The sequence below is a fragment of the Strigops habroptila genome, chromosome 1, assembly GCF_004027225.2.
Source record: "Strigops habroptila isolate Jane chromosome 1, bStrHab1.2.pri, whole genome shotgun sequence".
Classification (NCBI taxonomy): Eukaryota; Metazoa; Chordata; class Aves; order Psittaciformes; family Psittacidae; genus Strigops; species Strigops habroptila.
The window spans coordinates 115,221,214-115,243,918 of NC_044277.2; the positions used below are offsets into that span (position 1 = coordinate 115,221,214).

The 22,705-nt window shown below is 38.1% G+C and overlaps 1 protein-coding gene across 2 annotated transcripts in view; it reads left to right on the forward strand.

Annotated features, from left to right (window-relative positions):
* Positions 1–22,705, forward strand: part of PRTFDC1 (phosphoribosyl transferase domain containing 1) — a 47,225-nt gene that overhangs the window by 18,754 nt on the left and 5,766 nt on the right. For both annotated transcript variants that reach the window (XM_030482077.1, XM_030482067.1), the window contains exons 4-5: positions 8,213–8,278; positions 22,422–22,439. In XM_030482077.1, the coding sequence (XP_030337937.1) occupies positions 8,213–8,278; positions 22,422–22,439 (84 nt within the window). The remainder of the gene's footprint in view (positions 1–8,212; positions 8,279–22,421; positions 22,440–22,705) is intronic.

Here is a 22,705-nt window from a genome sequence, read left to right on the forward strand (position 1 = left end):
TGATTTATATACAATTCAAAACATTCTTTATCACATGTTTTTGATTTCATCTTTTTTTGATCTTCTTAAGTGTACAGGAACTATTTGTGCCATATGATTATATGTGGTGCTGCAATCTTGCTGCCTCATCCTTAAACAAAATAACCTATTGAACCAATACCAAGCAAATACATAAAACTTAATTGCTAAACCAGAAAGGAAAAGATGGAATAATTTATTGTCTATAATCCTTATTAGCCAAGTTAACTGGTCTAAATTCTGCTTCAATTTACAACAGTTTGGCCCTTTTCCTGTAGAGTTACTTCATGTTTCTGCCAATAAAACTGAAATCATTCTCTGTTTAGAGCTTTTAGGGAAAGTTTTACCAGCAATAAAACTCCAGATCATGTAAGCAGTCATGGTTTTAGAAAATTTTCTTTGACAATATTTGAAATATCTTTATTCTGTATATCTACAGAACTTATTAATAGGTGGAAAGACAGTGTTGAACACATACTTCTAGCAAAATAAAAGATTGTAAAGCATTTACAGCTTTTAATATTTACCCCTAGCAAATATGTTCTTAGTTGCAGTTATGATTTCTATTAACCTGTCTTAACTGCATTAACATTGCATTGAGTTCACCTTTGTTGATGTTTGAGAGTACACACAAGAGAGATCAGTTCCAGATGCTTTGACTGGGAAGGGAAAAGCTTCAGTGGTAGTTTATACTTCATTAGATACCAGAGAATCTCCATGGAAGCAACTCCTATAGGGGATGAATTTTCTAGCATCTATTTCAAGATACTTTACTTCTTTGGATTAAGTACGGAGAGGGCATGCAGGAGTCCTAGCACACAAAAAATTACTGAACGTGTGAACAGATAACTGTAAACAATTCAATTTATTAATAACTTACCGTTGCCCTGAGAGTTAAGCCGAATGCTCTGCCTTGCCTTTACAGCAGAGAAGAAACATACACAGGTGTTACCACAGGTCACCTGATACGGAGTACCTTGCTGTCAGTAAGTTTGCTGTTTGTCTTTCTCTGTCCAAAGCCAACTTCCTCATTGCAGAACTCTGGCCTTTCCTGGAACTGGATAGACTTGCCTGAACCTGAAGCACTTCCAAACCTGTGTGATGGAGCTTTTAGTTAAGGAATAACAACAAGGAAGGAAAAGAATAAAAACTAAAAGATATCTTCAAATTATACTGTAGTTCTAACCATAGAGAAGTAAAGTATGTCTTACACTGTGGTAATGAGAGCTCTAATAGACATACCTACACCAGTTTAAAATTTACTGTAGCAGGTTATCCTGGCAATAGCAGTAAGGCAGATGTCAGTGCAGCAGTCAGTGCTGAGGTTACCAAGCAGCTCAGGAAGACAGCTTTAGAGATAACAGAGATTCAGAAAACTATCAGTCCTTCAGTGCAAATGTACCTTTACCGTCCCTGCAGGATAGGTGATGTTCTGACAGTGGGTGTATGCCATGTGTTTTATTTCCAGTTGGTTCAGCACTGTTGGCTTGTTTGCAAGGTATTCAAAGCACCTCTTACAAATATATCAGTGACCTGGCACTGGATTATTTTGAATGTGGGTGTGCCCCGGAGATTGCAGTCTGCCCTTTGGTATACATTTGATTCTGGGGAAGGGAAGGCATGCTTTCCAGTCTTCATTGGGAAGTGATTCGTGTTATTCTCATTCCTTTGCACAAGCCTCCAGCTTAACAGTACTTAACTAGTTGTCCACTGAATGTTGCTACTTAAGCCTGGATAGTCCTTCTGGTTGCCTGCCATGAAAATCATGACAGTCCTTGTTCTGACCTATACTCTTGTGGTTCTTTGTTCTTAGCTGTTGCTCTTTAGAGAAGAAGCCCATAATGGTATCAGTTCAAGTGTATGTTGCTTGTAAGTACAGCATCTTATGTATTACCACTCCACCAATGTTGTTGTTATTGCTGCTGCTATACTAAAGATTATTTCGTAGCCTATACTTTATATATGTATTTGACTTTACATAGTAGTCAAAATACATTAACAGATGATGTAAATGCCATACTGACACTTACCCTGACCAACATACTCATATATTACTTCTCAGGGGGCAGGCTGCAAAGCAATTAAGTTTCATACTAGGGTGTCAGCATCCAAACTGGAACATCAAAATTTTCATTTTAATTATTATGTTCATGACTGAGATGATAAACCACAGTTGTAGAATCATAGAATGGTTTGGGTTGGAAGGGTCCTAAAAGATCATCTAGTTACAACCCCCCTGCCATGGGCAGGGACACCTTCAACCACCCAACCTGGTCAGGTAACAAAAGATATCATAACTATTGAACAGTATATAATTTCAAAGCAGAAGTCTTTATAATTGCAGATATGTCTCTCTAAACTCTGCCAAGACGTGCAATTAATTCTTGCAATGCTATTTTTTAAAGGCAGAAAACTTGGTTAAATTATGAACAAGTTTGCTGCATCTAAGTCACATAGAAGTAATAATTTTCTATTTTGAAGTGAGACATATTGCTTCTGTGGTTTCATTTTTGAAAGATATTACCTGGAAAGTAATTTCTTGCCATATCTGCTCTGTTTTCATCTGAACATTATCTTTTTCTTTCACTGAAAAACATATCTATAGTATGTGTTAATCTGTATGCCAGAGTATACTGTGCTGCTTGGATTTTCTGTCATTTTCAATTACTGTTGCAGCAGTGTATTGTTGCCATGTCTCTGAAAATATATATCCATTTCATAACTCAATTGTGTTCATGTGATGGTTCAAGGTCTCAGCTTTTCTTTACTGTATGAACTACCAAGAATTTTGTTCAAATCCTTAACATTCATTAGCATGGTAAATGTCTTCTCCGCTTTGGCTTTAATGCCATCCACCTTGTTCCCTCAATGCCATCCGAAATGTGCTTGTTCAGATCACCTTCAAAGTTACTGTAAGTGTAGCCTACTCAGTTGCTGTCCTTCCTCCAATATCAAATATAAATTATTGTTTAATTGAGGTTTGTTGAGACTCCATTCTTCATGATCATGAACACCACACCATGAAATCCAATTATCTTCATTGTTCAGTGAGTAAATCCTGTAGGTAAATTTATGTTTCTGCTCCAAGAAGGTTAGAGTTTAGAGCCCTGTTAATCATCCATTGTAATGTTTTGCAAAGACTGTTTTTTTGTTTGGTTTTATTTTTGTGACACAAGTTGGAAGAAACATTAGCTTGGTTGTATCTTTTGAAATCTCTTCTCAATTATATTTCACCCAGATTAAAATTAATCCTGTGAGTAAACATGCAAGCAAATTATCCTGGAGTGGTGCCAAAGAGAGTTGTGTTAAATGTTTGTGTGAGACAGAGCCCGAGTGGATAGTTCAGGATGTTGCTTCTTATGTGCCTGTGGTAAATGCAATTGAAAATAACTTCTTTCTGAGTGCTCAGTGATGTTTTTAGGAAGAAAATACTGATCTCCTCTTTTAAGATGGGATGTATCTCACCTAACTTCAGATTTCTCACAGTTAGGTGTGTGGGTGTAAGTTATTTGCTGTAGACTTCTGATACGGTGAAATAGATGATTTATGTGATCTATCTTGCTTTCTCCATTGATTATGGGGGGAGCCCGGGATGCATAGGTTTAGATGACTTAACTTTCAAATACCTAAATTAGGAACAGAGTAATCCCACCTTTAATGAAGCTTTTTCAAGGTCATGGGTCACCCTATGAGAACAGAGGCAGCAAAGATCATGTGCAGTTAATGACAGTCCTAATGAAGAATAAAAAGGTGGGGCCAGAATGAATGTGGGGATTGAACTCTACTCTGCTTTAGTGGACACGTTGCACCAAGCCTATTGGTGAAATGGTGCTTGACTGTTGCTTTTCAAATTCTGCCAATTGTGGGTAGAAGTCAGAAACCTTACAGGCAGTAATTCTGCCCTGTTTCACTTAGCGGCTAGGGAAGGATAAGGGAGGCCTTAAAGATGCTCTGTATTCAACAGCTTGAGGTTGTAAGGGACAACTGAAAGTGATGGTCTGTCAGTCACTTCTTTTTGGTCAAAACCTTCCTGGAAAACTCAGTTGTAGGAGATGGAATGATGGTGCGAAGTGAGAGATCTGTCCTTACAGGAATCCTCAGGTTGATGCACCTGCTGACACAGTGGTAGAAAGCAAAGTAGAAGAGGCCTGATGGCCACATCCTTCTTTGTTAAGAATTTCCACAATGAATTTTGGGAGAAAAAGGCAATCACCATGTTTTTGAAAGAAATTCCATATGAACCCTGCAGACTATAGTAACTAGATGTGTGATAATGACTTGATGTCCGTATTTTATAATTTAGTTATGCATTTAATTTGTTATGCTAGAGCTTCTTTTTTTGCCATGATTAAAGAATCTTTGTTTCCCTGAGCCCAGTATTAATGTAGCCCAGATTCTGTTTCTTTAGAAGAGTAACAGATGTTCACAGTTTGGTGCAATTTTCAGATGAGCAATGCTGTACATAATAAATTTTCCTGAGACCACCCAACTCATTTCACTTATAACTTGAACTATGTCCAAGTGCTGATCTCAGGAGATGTAAAAGAGATGTAATAATCCTGTGCCCCACCCAGTTAAAAAGACATGACTTAGTATAGATGGAATTTAAATATCTATATTTCCAATCAACACAGAAAGTCAAAGTTTTATCTTGCGTGCCATGAAAAATGGAGGTGGAAATCGCAACATTCTTGCTTTCATTCATCAAGTATTCATCAGATCTGAAGATGTACATTGACAAGGTCTGAATGAAATACAATTATAAAACAGATGAACAGGTGAAAAAGCATAACAGCAGGTAAAAACAATTGAGATTTATCCTGGAAAATGCAGATTTATTAAACACAGGAAAAAAAAACCAGTATTAAATATAGCTTGGGATGGGGTGTAGGGATGCAACAGAATGCATTGTATCTTATTAGAAACAGCTGCAATAACTTTTGTGCTGCATTAACCAAAACATAGTGTGATTTTATCTGTGATAATGTCTCTATCTGGGACATTATATTTAGTGTCAAGCATTTAAGCACAAAAACTGTATTGATAGGGTTTAGGGATTAGATAGGATTAGAAAGTAAGTACTGAAGAACTTTGGGTGATGGAAAGTGAACCTTTAATTCATGTCTCTGCACTTCTAAGAAGTTCTGGAGACCCAATCATATCAATTTTGTCAAGGTAGGGAACAACTTCCAAAGTGAAAAAAGAAGCACTGAATGTCCATGAAAATTAAACAAACAGTTCTGAACTGACAGGAATTGGTACTGAATGAAACAGATTTTTTTTCCTTCCTGACATTTATCATACTTTATCCTTAACATTTAGTGCAGTGTTATCTTGAGATTATAAACTGAGAACTCAGAAAAAAGCATTGAGAGGTTCCTATGGCAACCACAACATGCACAGTATCTATATGAACAGCATGATTACAGTAATGTGACATTGTGGTATTGAGTCTTGCTGTTTGCAGGTATGTATTTTACAATATGAGTTAATTCATGAATGAAGAGATAGTTAAAAATGTCATTAAAACCAATGATCTGATTTTTTTTTTCCCCCAAGAGAATTGCTGTACTGCATGATGCAGGTAATTTCTTTAAACTTCTTGAAAGCACCTTGCCTTCAAGGAAGGTTCTGAGCTGCATTTTCCTATATGGTTTTTAGGCACAAGTGAATACTCAGCCCTGTCCTCTGGCAGCAATCATTCCCCAGTCAGAACACAAGGATTTTCATAATTGTGAGCAGTGGTGTCACAACAGCCAACGTGTGAATGCCCGATTGACAGGATGCTGCAATCCCCCAGCTCTCAATGGCTTTTGTGTTTGCTTAACTGCTTGCCAGCAATGAAGATGCTATTTCAGCATCTTCCTTTCAGCTGGAGCCAGAAATACCAAATGAAAGGAAACAGTGCTGCTGTGAAGAATGCTGAAAGAGATTTTTTTTTTTAGTTAAAAATAAATAAATTCATTAATCATTGCACCTCACTGTTATCTTTTTTTTCCCCTATCTTTTTCAACTAGCAACTAAGGGGAAACTGCCTCTTTGGTAATTCTTGTGTGCTTGTTGTTAATGAAATTCCAGACTTTCTCATTTGGAAATGAAAAAATATTTTGTCAGTGCCTTGGTTACACATGCCATGGTAGACATTAGAAACTATCTGCTTTTTATAGTCTTATAATAGTCTTGACCTGAACATGTCCCTGACTTTTGAAGAGTGACCCGTCTTGCTCTACAACAAAAGGCTTATGCTTTTAAGCCTGAACTTCAAATCCTCTCTATCTCCACTTTTTATTTAGTTTCAAAATAAACTTCTCAGGAAATCAGTTGGTTGCTTTGTTTGTTGTTTGGGATTATTTTTTTATGTTTTTCTTTACAAAAAATGTTGAAACTTATATTACAAAACATATGGGATGTAACCTTCATTCCTGCTCTAGCTCTGTTTCCCAGGAAACAAATCAGAGCAGCATGAAAAGGATCTAAAGCTCCTAGATCTGATGCAGAAAAATTGAAGGCAAGTCTAAAAACTGTCCGTTACGGAAATGATGTCTAAGGACCTCTTACAAAGCTGTGGTGCGAGAGTTTTTGGGGGAGTGGAGTCTGAGTGAAAGAGGAGCCTTTTGATGGGTTTGCAGTGTGCAAACCTGGAGAAATTGTCCTCAGGGCAATTCTGCAACCTTTACTTACAGGTACTGGGGGAGACTGTATTAATTTAGGCAATCCATTCCCATGGGGGCCACGAATAGTTCATGGGGTTGTCAAATTGCTTATGATCTGACTCAAGTGGCTCCAAAGGTACCGTGGAAGCCCCTGAACTTCTGCCACCTGGGCTGTGAGCATGGGCAGATGCAATTCCCATCTGCACAGGCATGCAGCTGTAACCGTGCCACATGGCACCCACATGTGTGCTACCTCTGCTGCTGCTGCTTTCTGAGAGGAAGAAGAAGAGCTATAAACCCCTTAGCCCAGTATATCCTCACCTACTTTTTAAGTCCTGCTGTCCTGTTTCTTACTTGTGGAAAAAAAATTTACTTCAGAGCACTGAATGAAATAAAAGCAAAGAATTCAAGTATTGCATGTTTATCAGTTGTTTGTAATGATAAAGCTTCCTGATGTTACTAGTAAACTACAGTGTCATGTTGTGGTACTGCAGCTATAATTAAAATTGGACTAACGCTGTCTTCCTATGGGTAGGGAGATTAGATTAGCACATGCATTAATTTGGCAAAACCCCCACATTAACTAACTTAATTTTTCTCTTGCTTTCTCCAGAAAGTTTGTATAGCCTGGCCATGACTGTATATTTTTTAACTTGCTACCTTCCTTAAGGCCTTTTTTTTCTTCCCTTAAAAGTAGGGCTTCCTTATGTCTCCCTTATGTGATCTTAAGTTTGCATGCTGCTGATAATGAATTTGAACTAGAGCTGGTTGAGAATTTTCCGTCAGAATGGATTTCAACTAGAAATGTCTGTAAAAAAAAAAATTAAAAAAAAATTGGTTTACTGATTTTGTAGGAAAAAACCCCACTTTTCTGATAGGAAAACCAAAGCATACTATTCTGTTGTGTTTAGTTTGACCTGATTGACAGTATTTTATTTTATGAAATTGACCTCAATGATTTTATCTTTGAGTTAGTTGAAAAAGCAAAACCAAAACTCTTGAAATGGTCTGGCACAATGAAACTGTTCCTGATAACAAGGGATAATGTTTGCAAAATGTTTTTCCCCCAAAAAATACAGAGTGAATGTCTTCAAAAATAGCTGAGCTCTCTGTGTGAGTGACAGATGTAAGCACATTTTGCCTGTGTTTCCAAAGACTGTTCCAAAAAAAGAATGTGCTTACAGGTGTTTGGTCAAGTGTTGAAATGCTCCTGTCCTCCTTTTGTAAAAGGGACAAGTATGTTACTCAACACTTGTCATAATAAGAAATAGCAAGCAAGGGAACATAATTTACTTTAAAAAGAAAGATGCAACTTTTTCTAGTTCAGTAAAGCCTGGAGCTTGATGTCAGCTTAAGTACGACTGGGAGATGATAGAAGCCACAGGAACAAGTGAGAGTGTGGTTTTGTCATACACCAGTACTAATGAGCATGAGAGAATATTGGTAACCAAGCAAGACTGTGAAGGATCTAAAAAAAGTTAACATGTTTATGCTTTTATTTTATATTGTTATACTCAAAGTTTGGTCTTTCTTTTTTTCAGAATGATCAGTCTATGCAAGATATGCAGATAATGGGAGGAGATGATCTTTCAAAGCTGACTGGGAAGGTTTGTTTATTTTAAATTTAAGAAAGAAATACATGCACTAAAAACACTTGAGAAAAGTTGAGTACTTTTGCACATGGGCTATCAGATACTAACACTGGAATCAAAGATGTTTATTAATATCTGTTAAATTGCTGTAATATGATTGTTTTCAGGTTGCAGATGCCTAGAATTTCAGAATGCAGCCCCTCCATGCTAGTGCAGGGATTTCCCAATGGTTATACATATACCATCAGTGAGATTGTGGGCAAAATTTGTGCTGGAATGCTTCCCCTGCGCTTGTTTATGTTTAGGAGCCTTGTTTTTTCTGCCTTCAGTGGGTACATGCAGCAAACTGCATGTTGAGTATCCCTGTTGAATTCAGCATATGAGGAGTTTAATACAGTTTTGCCTACTGTATGAGGTTCAGTTGTGGAACCTTTCACTCAGAACATCAGTTGGGATTTTTTCTTATTTCAGCATCAGGCTGGCTGTATGACTGGATTTGCTTTGAGTGCTTGAACGTTGTGGTAATGTGAGTGGTTTGAGTCAGTGAAAAGGCTATTCCCATCCAACCATGATAATAGAAAGCAGCACTGTGAAGAGGAAGGAGGGCTAATTTCATTAGGCAAATTGTTTATGTGGAAAACGGTCAGAAATGGATTTTTTACTTTTGCATTAAGGCAATGTAATACTTATCTCGTTGTTTGTTCTGTACGTGCAGTTACTCCTTTATTAGTTGGCACTAAATAATACCAGTTTCTTCAAAGTACTCAAATGTAGCACCAGCAAACTCATTTGTTTTGTTGTACTATAGCACACAAGAAAAAGATGGAAAAGCTTCACTTTATTTCATTAATATTAAATAGGTTTTGATGCAACTAGAACTTAACGAGGAAAGTGCTATTATACGCAGAATATTTTAGTGATACGTATGTCCTCAATTTGCAATTCTAAATACTCCTGCTGGGTGTTTGTTTCCAAATTATCACTAAAGCATTAATCATGTTCTTGGGAAATATTAATTCATTTGCTACTACTGTTCAAACACTGGAGCTACCTGTTTTTCTATGACTATTTTGCATATGTTTCTGTACCTCATAGGCAGAACCGGCAGCGCACCTATTCATTTTATCTAACATTTCTCTCTCCCAGATAGTCCAAACACTTTCTAAGCTTCCAGGCCCAGCTCCCTCCCCCATGTTTATATCCCAAATTTTCTTGATGGTTTCAGTTATTAATATCTTTTCCAGGTATAATCTTTCTAGTGTAATTTGAATTCACTGGGGCAAAACATTATTTTTTTTCACAGTTCTTCTGTGTATTTGTGTGTGCCCATGTGTGTACAAGAGAGAAGGAAAATTTCACCCCAAGTAGTTTTGCTCTTTCCAAAAATGAAGTAAATTGTTTTCTTTTACTGAAAATCCCTTTTCCTCATTGGTACAGCCCTCCTGTTCTCAAGTGTGGAACAGGACATAAAATTTGGCTATTGGGAGGCTAGGAGATACTTGAGGAGAAAACTGAACAGCAGTATATTTTAAGATTGCTGGGTAAGAAGGCTGGGATCTTGGGTAGGTGTGAAGGGACTGGTTTGGGAACGAAGGTAGTTGCTGATGAGGAAGGGAGCCCAGTGTGGAAGCTGGCGGTGGAGAGGGTGAAGCAGAGCAGGAAGGGAGGGCTGGGACTGCCAGGGGAGCAGACTTGCTGAAAGGGCATACTGGGCGGTTGTTTGAATGTGGGGTTGTGTGTGACACAGCTGATGTATGAATAATTAAATAGCATTTTCACTATAACACGTGAGAATGGGGTTTCCTTAAGACTTATTTTGCTGATTGAAAAGCTGGGCCACAAAGCTTGAGCTCAAATCTTCATACTTTACATGTCTAAAGTTGGATATATGAAGGAGTGGCCTTATGTCCACGGATGCCAACTCCTCCATCTGTTGTTGACTTAAGCAATTAGTGCAAGTATTCAGCACATTTTACTAATCAGCCGTTTGCAGACTGATTCAGAGCCTCCTACAGTCAATGTAAATCTGTCCTTGAAGTGTTTTTTAGTACCTTAGTTTAGCTGCTGCCTTATAAAACTGCTGGCTTTAGTAATCATTCAGAGTCACTGAGTGAACTAGTGGAAGACTTAATGATAGAATTCAACTTTCCTGCCTTTAAGTGAGCTGGGTGCTGCTTCTATCTGCTTGGAGTACTTACTAAGAAAAGATTGTAGTTATATTGAAAAATTAATATGCCAGGTTAAATCCCATTAACTTCATGATTACGGAAGGTGTTTTCGAAAGTGCCAGCGTGAGCTTGGAATGTAAGTTCCATTAAGTTTCTGTGAAGTTCAAAAGCTTCAATAACAGTTTTGAAACCTGCAGAAAAAAGATTCTGAGCTTTTGATCTCAAAGTGCTCTTCATTAAGTAATAATCTCTGGAACCTCGGCTAGCCTGTACTGTTAGTGAACAACTAAGTCATCTCTGTGTGCTACTTGTTATTGGGAAAAAAAAAGATTACTGAGTATATTCATGGATATGCTGATCTAGAAGAACGTTTTTTCTGAGGAAGCTTAAAGAAAGAAAAAAAAAAAAAAAAAAAGCTAATTAAAAAGAGGCTGTTAAGGATAATAGCTCTTCAGAGGAAGACTATCTCCTCTGTACTTCTCTACAATATGCTTTTGTTTATACAAGTATTGTAAGCCTGGGAAAGATGTATAATGACCCAAACCATGGAAAGAGAAATATTTCTGAGAGAGGAGAGTTAGCGTACAGACCCAAGCTGTTACCTGAAAAAAATCATCCATGATATGAAATTCTTCTTCTGTGAAGAAGGTCACAGAGGCAAGAATGAAGATTTCCATGCTTGAATCATTAATAAAGGTACTCGAAGAATGAGTCCTGATAATGGCTTGAGACTCTAATACTTTGTAACTATTCATTTCTATGCAGAAAAAATAGAATTTCAGAATCTCTCCTTTAATGATGTAAGTGATGAACATAAAATTTTTCAGTAGTTGATTTCATAGTTAAGTAGCTGCTTAGTTTTCAATTACTTTAAAGCTGAAATGCTCATTTGGGTTAAAATTATCATTAATATTTGTAAAGAGGAATGAATTTTGAAAATGGGGAGATAATTAATAACTGTCCAGAAAACCAGGGGCACTGTTTCAAAGTAAGTTGACTATGAAAATTGATGTAGATGAGACAAAAGAACAAATAATGTAGCCCTGTATTAGTATTGTAATCACAGTGTATAATACTGTAAAAATTCATAGCATTTTGAAGTATTTGTGACATTTAAACATTAAAGTAAATTTTAAAAGATCTAGAAACTTCAGTAGATTCCGCTGTACCAGAGTTATGAGTTATCACGGCCATTTAACTCTTACAGTTGTGTTCGTATGTATTTTGTCCCAAGAGCTGTGGAGGAGGTTACATAGTCCAGAGTTTCACTGTGTATATCATTCCCTATGTAATATGTCCTGTAATCTTTCAAAAAAGCTCCTGTACCACTTTGACTTGTCTCTTTGCAAATGAGACAAGTTGGACAAAATCATAAACTTAGAGTCTATATAATTTTGCATTTAATTATTTATTACAGTTGTATAATGTATTTGATGTCAAAATTAGATGCATATATTTTTGGCATTATCACTATTTCTGCATAACATGGAATGTGGACAAAATCATTCTTATTTTTTAGGTTAATAATTTCTAATTAAAACAAAGTAGTTACATAGTTAGTATGATACAATTATGAAGCCAGTGAATTTCTGATATTCCATCTGTCTGTAATATGGATCAATGATTATTATCTTCTCAATGAAGGACTATTCCCCTTGTTCATATTAAGTAAATCTCATTGACAGCCAGTGGTTTTGGCATTTTCAGAGAAGTGTAGCAATAATCAGCATAGTGTAGTAATAAGTAATCAAGAAAGTGAATGTCTTCCATTCTCTCTGCACTTCATTGCGTTAGACTGAGCACTCCATCAGTACTCTGATGCTCCACAAAATGATTGATCAGCTCATATCAAAACCAGGTTTCACTCAGAGGAAGTTATCCACCATGCAGCACTCCTCACTTCCTTCTGGCAGGATTTGTGCTATAAAATCTTCAAACTTTCCTTATACATCTCACCTAAATCAATTTATCCACTACCTATCATTTTCTTGCCCCACTTGTCATATGGGAAGATGTTCCAGGAACATAATGCAATCTCACGTTCTTTTCTTATGCCTCATTTCTTTTCTTTCTCTACTGAACCATTTTCTCCGCATGTCCTAGGTTCTAATAACAGTTCCGAGAGCTGTTTCTCTAGCATTCTCATAAATATGTTAGCATTTCAGTATTTAATATGGCAGCTGTGTAATACAAAGTTTTGTTTTCTAGATTTAAAATACATATTATCCTCTGCTTCACCATTCCAAGTTTGTTTCTCAGAATTTTGTTAGTTCTATGCTTATTATTTTTTCTCCTTCAGTATTCACTGCCTTTACTAATGCTGTGCTTTCTCTCCCTATATGCATTCCTCTCTGGAATAATGCCCGTAAATTTGCAGAAAAAATAACGCATTCTCTTTTGAACATTATGTACATGAGAGACTATTTATATGACAGTGGAGGGATACAAAATCCACTATATGCTTCTGCAATAGTCATGTCCTCCGCTCATATCTTCATCTTACTGTATTCCTATCAGACATGCAGCCTTGCCTTTTTCATCTTTTCAAAGGTTGGTTTTATGTGTCTTGAAGTATTCCACATCTTCAGTACCTCTACTTAACTGCCATCTTTTGTCACTTTTGTTGTTCTGCATTTTTTCTTAGTTAGATTTTATACTGTCTACTCTTCTGACAGTTGCCATCCTTAACTGCTTTTTCCACAGCAAAAGACACTGTTTTTTTTCTTCCTCAAAGTCAGTCACCTTTCTTTGCACTTCCTTCTTAGGTAATCTGTTCTACTGTTCATCATTATTTTCTTATTATGTTGTTGTTCTGGAGGAAGGGAAGTACAAAGAAAACATCCCAATCTTCCTATCCCATTTTTCACATGTACTCTGCTCACCCACTTTCTACCTGCTTCTGCGTCATGCATGTTCATAATTCTGTTGATTTCGTCTGTGTCCAGAAAATCCTCTTCCAATTCCAGATGATCAGAAAATTAAACTTTTTCTCTCAAGTAAAAGGATGGAGACAGTGATCCATTCCTGCATTACCTTTAGATTGATTATGGTAATTTGCTCTACTTCTGATGCACAACAGAAGCATGATGTAAAGATGGCTGCCAGCAGAGCACGTGTGTGTACCACATTCAACACAATGCTCTCTACGAGCAAAGCATCAGTGAGAGATTATCATCATGCCCTCCATTATGTCCTCCACTCTGTTAACTCTCGGAGGTACCAAACTAGTTTTATGGATTTTAAGAAGCTGGAGTCTGTATATGTAGACACGTAACACACTAACCAAGTTGCTCCCATCAGCAGCTGACACTGGCCAAATTGAGTGTCTAAAAAAGTAATGTTTTTGAGATATGATATCTGTCCTTTCAGGAATGCCCTCAGACGTGGATCAGCCCAGCAGAAAAGATTAAAGTCAGGCATTCATGACCTTTCCTAGTACCCTGTAGAAAGCTCCTACTTTCTTGTCCAGTTTCTCAAATGTATTTTATATTATTTTCTAAGATCTTGATGAAGTGTTAGTATGTGTGGATTTTGCTCCTGTGCATACCGTAAAATGATTTCACTTATAACAGCAGTTCATGTAGCTTCCTTTGGACCTCTTCACTGAAACTCGATACATTATTGTTTAACCTTTGTTTGCTTTGTTGCTATGTATTTTCTTCCCTTGTAAGACACTATTACAACCATACTAAATAGGATGAAAGGTCTGTCTAGACTTGTATCATGTCTAGGGAAAAGATATATGACACACAGCAAGAATAGAGACTTCCAAAATCCAGTTACATGTGGACTATAATTTTGAATACATCCAGTGCTAGAACTGTTATCCATGTCTGTGTCATCTCTTTGTAACTCCAGTTATGCCTTTAGTCCCACAAGATTCTATGGCAAGGAGTAGCATGTGAAAAAGTTCTTGTTCTTTCTTGTAAACTTGCTACCTGCTTACCTTCAATGGGCTTTCAAGACTCACGTTAATCTGCCTTTTTGAATTGCTTCCTTAAAAATTTCTGCAAATCTTGCCACATTAAGGTTCATTTCCCCTTTTTTTTTGTTTTCTTTTTCAGTACAGTTATTTGGTCTGATCACAAACAGAGATTTGTTAAAAGATTCCTATATTTTAAGGTCCAAAAGCACCATTATGTTCTTGTCTGAACTTCTGTGTAATTAGATTGAAGGGACCCAAATGATAATTTCATCACTGTGCCTACAGTTTCTCTTTTTAGCTACCAACTATTTTGATTTAAAGACTTGACGGAGAAGCCTCCATACTTCAGGCATGTTTTACCAACAGTAAACTGTCATCACTGCTAAACTAGTGAACCTAATTTTCTCTTCTGAATTTGGATAGCTTTTTGCCTTTCACTGTTGCCTTTTTTAATACCTTTGCCTACTAGATCAAGCAGCTTGCCATTATCAAATCTACATTGCCATATGGTTGCATGTTTGCCTATCATCCAGTCATTATTTAAGTGTCTTTTAGATAAACTAATACATTGGGAGCCTGCTGTAAAGTACTGGCATACTGTAGGATGTAAATGAGACAAGGTTTGAAGGAAGAATTAATAATAGGAATTAATTCTAGGCAATTGATACAGTTGGAAGAAAGAAGATCTCAAGCATGAAGATCCTTCTGTTGGTCTGAACAGAATCAGCAAACTTTAACCCAAGTTACAGATCGGGAGAAACTCCTAATTATAACCTAATATGATTATTTAACCTATATATAATTATATAACCTATAATCAAACAATTTGGGAGAAAAAAGTGATTGTTCTACATGATCACCTGCTTTATGAGCAAAGGGACAGATAAAAATGTTAAGAATTCCTCTGAGCTAAAATAAGAGAGCAAATTATCAGCTGTGGAACACTGATAAATGAATTGGAGGTCAGCTGCAGTGGAAGATCAGAATGCGCTGTAAAGCCAGTATTATATCGAGTCATGATTTCTGGTGCGTGCAGCAGTTCTGAATGTTTGTTCCCAGGCTCAGCTGTTGCAGGTATTTTGTGGTCTCTTTGAGGTTGTGGGCTGAAAGGTCAAAGTTCTTTTGTGAAAAATGTTCTCCCACTGGGAATTGGGCTGTTAATAAAATAAGAGCTATTACTTCCTGCTACAAACCTGACTTCACTGTAAGGTGCTTTTTCCAGGTCTCGAATCCTTCTTCTTTTCTCAGTCTTAAGTTCTTTCTGGTTTGGTTTTAGATATTTTTAACAGCTTTTTTAAAAAAAAAAAAAAAATAAATGTGTGTGCATGTTATTCTGCTGATTTATGCTGAAACATTTAAGGAGAAAATACCCTCTTTGTGTACCTGCCTGATTTTCTTGCTATACATGCAAGGGCTGTGCTTGTCCTCTTAGCTGTAGTACTACAGTAAGTATGGTTGTTTATTTGATTACTTAAGTAGAGTTTCTGCTTTCCAGGAAATACTCCTCCCTTCTAAATATGCAGCTTAGCATTTTACCTTGTTAAAATTTTACATTTTCCGTGAATTCAAAGACAGCCTTCCCCTCAAACTCTTACTCTGTGCTAATTTCAAAGCACTGCTATTGCACAGCAATTTTTCCTTTGAAGTCAGTCTTCTGAATGGAACATAAAATCAAAATCCAAGAAAAAAAAAAAAATGTTATTCTTTTCCAGGAAGGTGAAAAATAGTTTCCATAGCACTTACTACCGTCAGGCAGGAGGCATACATGATCTCATTACTCTGCTTGGTCTTGTTAGCTGACATTGTTCCATTTATGACTGACCTGTAGGAAGGTAAACAATAGAAACGTATTGACTCAGTGCTGGAGTATTTTTCAGCTTATTACAAGTTAGAATTTTTCTTGCATGTTTTATAATAACAACCTACTTTCTTGCCGTGTATAAGCTCCTGTGGCTTTGAAAAGCAGTAAACTACAGATTTTCAATTTTTGCAGGTTTCCAGTCCATTATTAAAAATTTTAAAATTCACAGATACATTGAAATTTATTATAAAAGTGAAAATATGTCTCTTTAACACGTGAGACAAATTCACATGGAGTGCAGGGATCAGAAATTTTCTTCTTCATTTTATATAGTACTAATACTGTCAAAAACCTCCTGCTTTTTCCAGATGTCCTTAGACATTCTGCTATGAACCATTCTACTGCTGTCTGAAAAGGGATATGAGAGCACAAATTTTATTGTTGTGTAGATCCAGTTCACACCACAAATACTATTTCTGTTCAGTGCAAATGTCCATGTGCAGAGCCACAAGTTGTGTGCACCCTGATCACTCAAAACTGGAGAATGTTGAACTTCAGAGCACCCCTTTGTACTTGAAACCAGAGAGTACAATTTTAGGACTACCCTTATGGGTCCTTCACAACTTGAGATATTCTGCGATTCCACAATTCGATATTGCACCAGTATACTTCCGGCCAGATACCTGGCAGAAATAGCTGTAAACACAGGGGTAATCACAGTCATCCTTATCTATCAGCTCCCAACCATCCCTCTGATCCATCGGCAATGAAAGTTCCTGATTCTCTTGAAACGACTCAGCAGAAAGGTGTTTCAGTCTCTGCGAGTTGAGCCATGGCCCCTTCTTTATTTGCACTACGTAAGAAATCTTTCCAGGACATATTTTAAAAACCTGACTGTTCTCTGTTTCTCAGTGTAAGATATATTAGCACCATTATTAGATTCCTGGTCATACTTCACAGACTGAAGGAATTGTATTGGTGAAGATGGCTCTACTCAGAAATTAAGCCATCTTAAGTCTAGTCAACATGTAAGTAAATATTCCTATTTCCTGTTCTCCAAACTCCAAAAATGGACAGAAAATATCAAATGCATGCCAGAAGGCTGGATTGTTTTTCTTTTCATGTGGTTTCCTCCTCTGAAATTGCCTCAAATACATCTGAAAGGACAAAACAGTCTTGATCTATGTGGTACAGGAGCTTCAAACACATATACTTGAAAAAAAATCTTCAGCATCCTTTAGCTTCCTATTGCTTGCCTAGCTGTTAGTTACTGCTGTAGCACCCCAAGCTTATGAGTTTCACTAGTCTCCTGCCCACCAGGTCACGGGTGGATTTCATGGTGAAGCTAAGTAAGATCTGTCACATAACTATGACCTTTCACAAGACGTGCTGGATGCAGCCAGCTGTGCATTTAAGATGGTGGTGACATTGCATTCTTCTTTTATCTTTTTCTATCCGTCTGCTCAAGGGTAAGTTAATCTATTTCAACCCGTTTTAGTTACACATCACCACTATCTAGCCTTGGATACTGTATATCAAAACATTTCTTGGCAGTTTGTTCCTCTGCTAGTCTGCTATGCCATCCCTTTTCTGGAACCCTTCCATCAGTAGCCTGCTTTAACAGGAAGGGGAAGGGAATAGGCAGCAATAAAGTCAGTTTCCCAGCACATCATGCTGTTTTGTAGGAGATGGTTCCTGGTACCAGAGGATGGCAAAACATTTTGCATTCCTTCAGACATAAGCAACACTTACTTAAGTATGATGACTTTAGTCACAGTAACCCTGCCTAATCAAAACAGGGATTAATGTATCACTCTCGACGATCAGGATGCCTACTTATTTATATATACAAAATTTTTTCATATCTAAATATTTTATAGTGGCTTTTCCACTATGAATGCTTACATAAAGGATTTCTCCATAGCATAGAAAATCCTCCTCAATGGTTTGAAAATAATGAGAATGTGCATCATACAAAATGGAATCTGTGTTTCCTGACCTAGGCAACTATCTGATTCATGGGACTTTCAAAGGAGCAAATCTTCCAGTGTATATCATTTGCAACTGTTGGACTCTTTGAGGAGAAGAGGCAAGAGCAACAGAATGCTGTTCAGACAATTTTAGGGTCCACCAATATCCTTCCTTCTCATGTTAGTCAATAAATATCAGATCTTACACTTCAGCTGAAGTTATGCGCAGGTGACTATCACTCTTGTGGCCAGACAAGCCCTTCAGGCATGTCTGGATCCATGTTAGTTTTCTTTCTTTCACTTGAGTCATTTGTGATCAGGAAACGTAGACAAGATTAAATTTCTGTTAGACAGACGTATAACTGTTTGGAAAGCTGTTCTCGAGAAACAGTTAATTATGCTTCACTGTCAGGCTGGATGTGTTAAAGCATGTTCTCCAGGGACTATACAATATTTAATTCATGATTGAAAAGATGGAATCAGCATTTAATGCTAGTGATACTACCTGGAAAATACTACAAGATAGTAGTATGATCTGAAGAAATTATTTTAAGAATTTGGTTCAAAGAATGACATGTAATGACAGTGAAGATGAATAGTAACTTCTGTGTTTATATAAAAGTAATCTTTTACATAAACGCAGGTGAGGAAGGATTGACAAAGCAACAGGTCTGAACTGGAGATGATAGGTGGAGCCCAAGTTGCACATGAGACAACAGCATACCTTCATAAAAGGTGTACAGGGATGTATAGAAAGCAGAATTATTTGTAAAGCGTATAAAGTGGTTCTTTTATTCTTCTCGACGCTGGAAAAAGCTTCTCTCTGGTTTGGAGCACCACAATTGGAGAAGGATTCTGAGCAACCGGACAGGTTCCAGAGGAGAACAAAAGAATGATCGATTTGTGAGAAAATACTGAATAAATAGGGGTTGTTTAATCTGAAGAGGAGAAAACTGAGGAAATACAGCTATCTTCAAATATACAAGAAATTAAAAAGAGAAGAAAATAAAGCTTTTTCTATGTCTACTGCAAAACAAGTTCAGGTCAGATAGCAACAGAAGTTTTCTAACTGTATTTTTGCTCTCAGATAACGAGGCACTGAGACACATTGCCTGGGGAATTTCTGAAGTCCTCATCATGTTCAAGAACAGGTAAATCAGATATCTGTGAGGGATAGTTTTAAGTTGATTCTTCATGCCAGCAGAACAGTCTTGATGACCTTTCATGGTCTCCTCAGCCCCATTTTCTATTAATGTCTATGATTTTTTTCTCACAAGTTAAATTAGTAAGGTCAGCTCCTCCCTATTGGTTTAATCCCAATTCCATGGTCAGGGAGGCTGCTGTCCCCTCATTCTGTCTAATTTTATGATTTCCACTTACCAGTAAGCGAGAGAATCCCTATTACTGCTCATGATAGGATAGCTGAAGCAGCTGTGCAGCAAAGAAGCATACTTGTCTATCAATAAAATGTCCCGGGACTGTGCTTTTCTCTCGGCCTGTCATAGCCCTGTCTGCACTAATAGGCCTTAATGGCCATGACCTGTGTCACCTGGGGGCTCTACCCCCACCTGGGGGCAAAGAAGCTTCAGTTCAGCTCAACCCTGGCTTTTTAGTTCATGGCTGAGCTATGCTGTATGGGTGCTGATCTTCAGCTCAGGTACAAGCCATACCTGTATGTTATTACAGACATTGATCCAGACCCTAACTCACCAGGTGACTTCCCAGTTTAACGTCGGACCTGTCTCATTCCTGTGGACCTGCCTGCAGATCAGTGGGCTGTGTTTGGTCATGGTTCCTCTCACTGGACCTGACCCTAACCTGTGGATTGCCATCCCAGATTGACTTCAGATCTGCCTCACCACTAGGAACTCACCTGATGGTGAAACCTTGGTTGAACAAGTCTCAGGTCTGCCTGCTCACCTCACTGGGGCACTGTGGGGCTGGGCCCTGGCATGTGAGGGCCCTGCACTGCCAGCTGTGTTGCTGCCCTCAGCTCATGGCTACCCTTCGCTCCGGGGGCAAACAGCCTTTGCTGCACCCTGACATAGCCTGCTAATGCAGGGTTTGGTGGCCCTCTGCCATGTCAGTTTCGGTATGTCCCATCTCATGCCATAGCTGCTGGATAGGTCTTGTCACTAGAAGATCTGTGCTTTTCCTTTGGGAGGAAACTTCTTGTCAACAATATGAAGAGCAGCAAGAGATGCACAAACCTGGCAGAATGGGTCGTGATGTCAGGCTGATGTCAGGTCAACTTCTCTTACCAGGTGTCACTCACAGTCATCCTCAACTGTTTGCTGGTACTAAAGGAGTTCATTTCCGTCTTCAGTTCTGGTGAAGTTCTTTCCTTGTCAACTCTTCTGCTCTCTCCCTGTATCATATATATCTGTGTATATACACACATAAATATTTACATGTATTACCAGCTGTTCGAGTTCCCTGGGGATGGTTAAACCATTACTCCCGCACGTAATCTTCAGGTGTCCACTGACTCCATCAAGTGATTTGCTTATGCCTCAGAGCCAGGTGTCCTGGGATACTCTTTGGAAGTGTTTTTCCTACTTATGACTTCATCCAGGAAGCCAAATGAGAGCCAAACCCTTACTGGCTCCAAATGACTTCCTTCAAGAAAATGTGTCCCTGCACACCAGTCATAAGCATCTCCTGAACATGGTTTTGGTGTGTTCATCTTAACTAGAGGACTGACACACTGCCATTCTTTCTTGAAGGAAGAAATTTCTAGAGGCAGGGCGTCTTGGACTTTTGTTGTTAAGAGGCCTTTGACTTTTTACCTCCACAGGACTAGGTCTTTCAGATCCAGAGTTGTTTGTGTCAGCAGCTGAGAGGTTGAAAGTCAGGAGTGCTGAGCAGGATAACCACCAGTGAAACCTGTTATGAAAACACCAAAAAGGAGCCACCCTCCAAGATTAATACACATTCCACCGGAGCTCAGTCTAAATTAGTGGCTTTCTTGAGCGATATCTCCATTGCTGACACCGGCTGAACTACTACCTGGAGTTCCCTCCACACCTTTACCAAGTGCTTTGCCATTTCAGAAGCATCCAGGTATAACACAGTGTGTGGTAACATGTTTCTGCAGTGGTTGATGCATGAAGCATGCTACGTCTCCCTACCAAGCACTGTGATTGATAGGAGGAACTGCAGTATGAATATAAATATGGATAATCTATATTAATAATTTCTGTTTTGAAGATGAAAAAAGATGTACAATGTACATATCAGTTAATGAAACTGTCTAAGGTGTACTGTTTATGAGCACACTCCCTTCAAACACCTGTTCTCTATGGTGTTTGAGTCATTCTCAGAACTCAACCTTGGGATTCTGTGATTCAAAAGGATGTTAGACTGTCTCCATGTTATGTACATAACAATGCCAACAATAGAATAGATAGAAAAGAAGTGGATTATAAGCTAGTCTGGTGAATACTGCATGGATATGAAACTATCTGTCATAGTTTTGTGGGACATACAATGTGCATATGCATGTAAGATGTATACATACATAGATATAGGTATTTGTGAAATTACTTTCCTCTTGCTATTGCAAGTTTCACCTCAGAAAGTAGATCATAAAACTCCACTCTTTTGAACATGCATATGGTAATGCTCACTAACAAACAGATTTTTATTTCTCCTAATAAGGACATGATTTCTTATTACTGCTTTTAATAGAAGAACAGAAGTCATTGTGATTCCTGGAGCCATTTCAGCAAAAAGATCAGCCTGTGTGATCACGCTGTCATAAGTCTTGACATCACTGCTCTTGACTGGACCGCTCCCCTTCTCTTCAAGTAATACTATTGATTTCAGCAGCAGTATTTGAAGAGAAAGAGGGTGCTTCACAGTATGAGAATGGGTGGCGCAACTTAGCCTGTTACCCTATACTGTGAGGTTTCTGGGGTGCGGAGGGAGGGAAGAAGAGCATTTATTTCTGAGTAAGAATATTATTGCTGTCATCTCACATTAAAATTGGAAATACTGTTTTAGTGAACTATAGGGTACACTGTAGTACACAGCCAGGCACACTGGAGTGAAGTGAAGATCATCCCATTTGGGATGCACAGGTAGGATAATCTAGATAGAGCTGAATAAAGCGGTAGCCCCTGACTGCAGGCCTTGCTTTTATGGCTGACTCTTTTTCAGGGCACAAAAATGAAACAGGAAACTCCTTGTGTCCTGCGGTGTTGCACTATCTTCATTTCGCTTTATCAAGCATTTGTTTCTTTTAGTTTCTGAATATTGTGTAACTGTATTCCTTTTTGTTTTTTTCTTTCAGAATGTCCTCATTGTGGAGGTAAGTTGGGTGCTTATGTCATATTCTACTTGGATAAAGTCACATAGCCAAGTCATAGAATCATAGAATCATAGAATCGTAAGGGTTGGAAAGGACCTTAAGATCATCTAGTTCCAACCCCCCTGCCATGGGCAGGGACACCTTGCCCTAAACCACATGGTTCAAGGCTCTGTCCAACCTGGCCTTGAACACTGCCAGGGATGGAGCATCCACAACCTCCCTGGGCAACCCATTCCAGTGCTTTACCACCCTCGCTGTAAAGAACT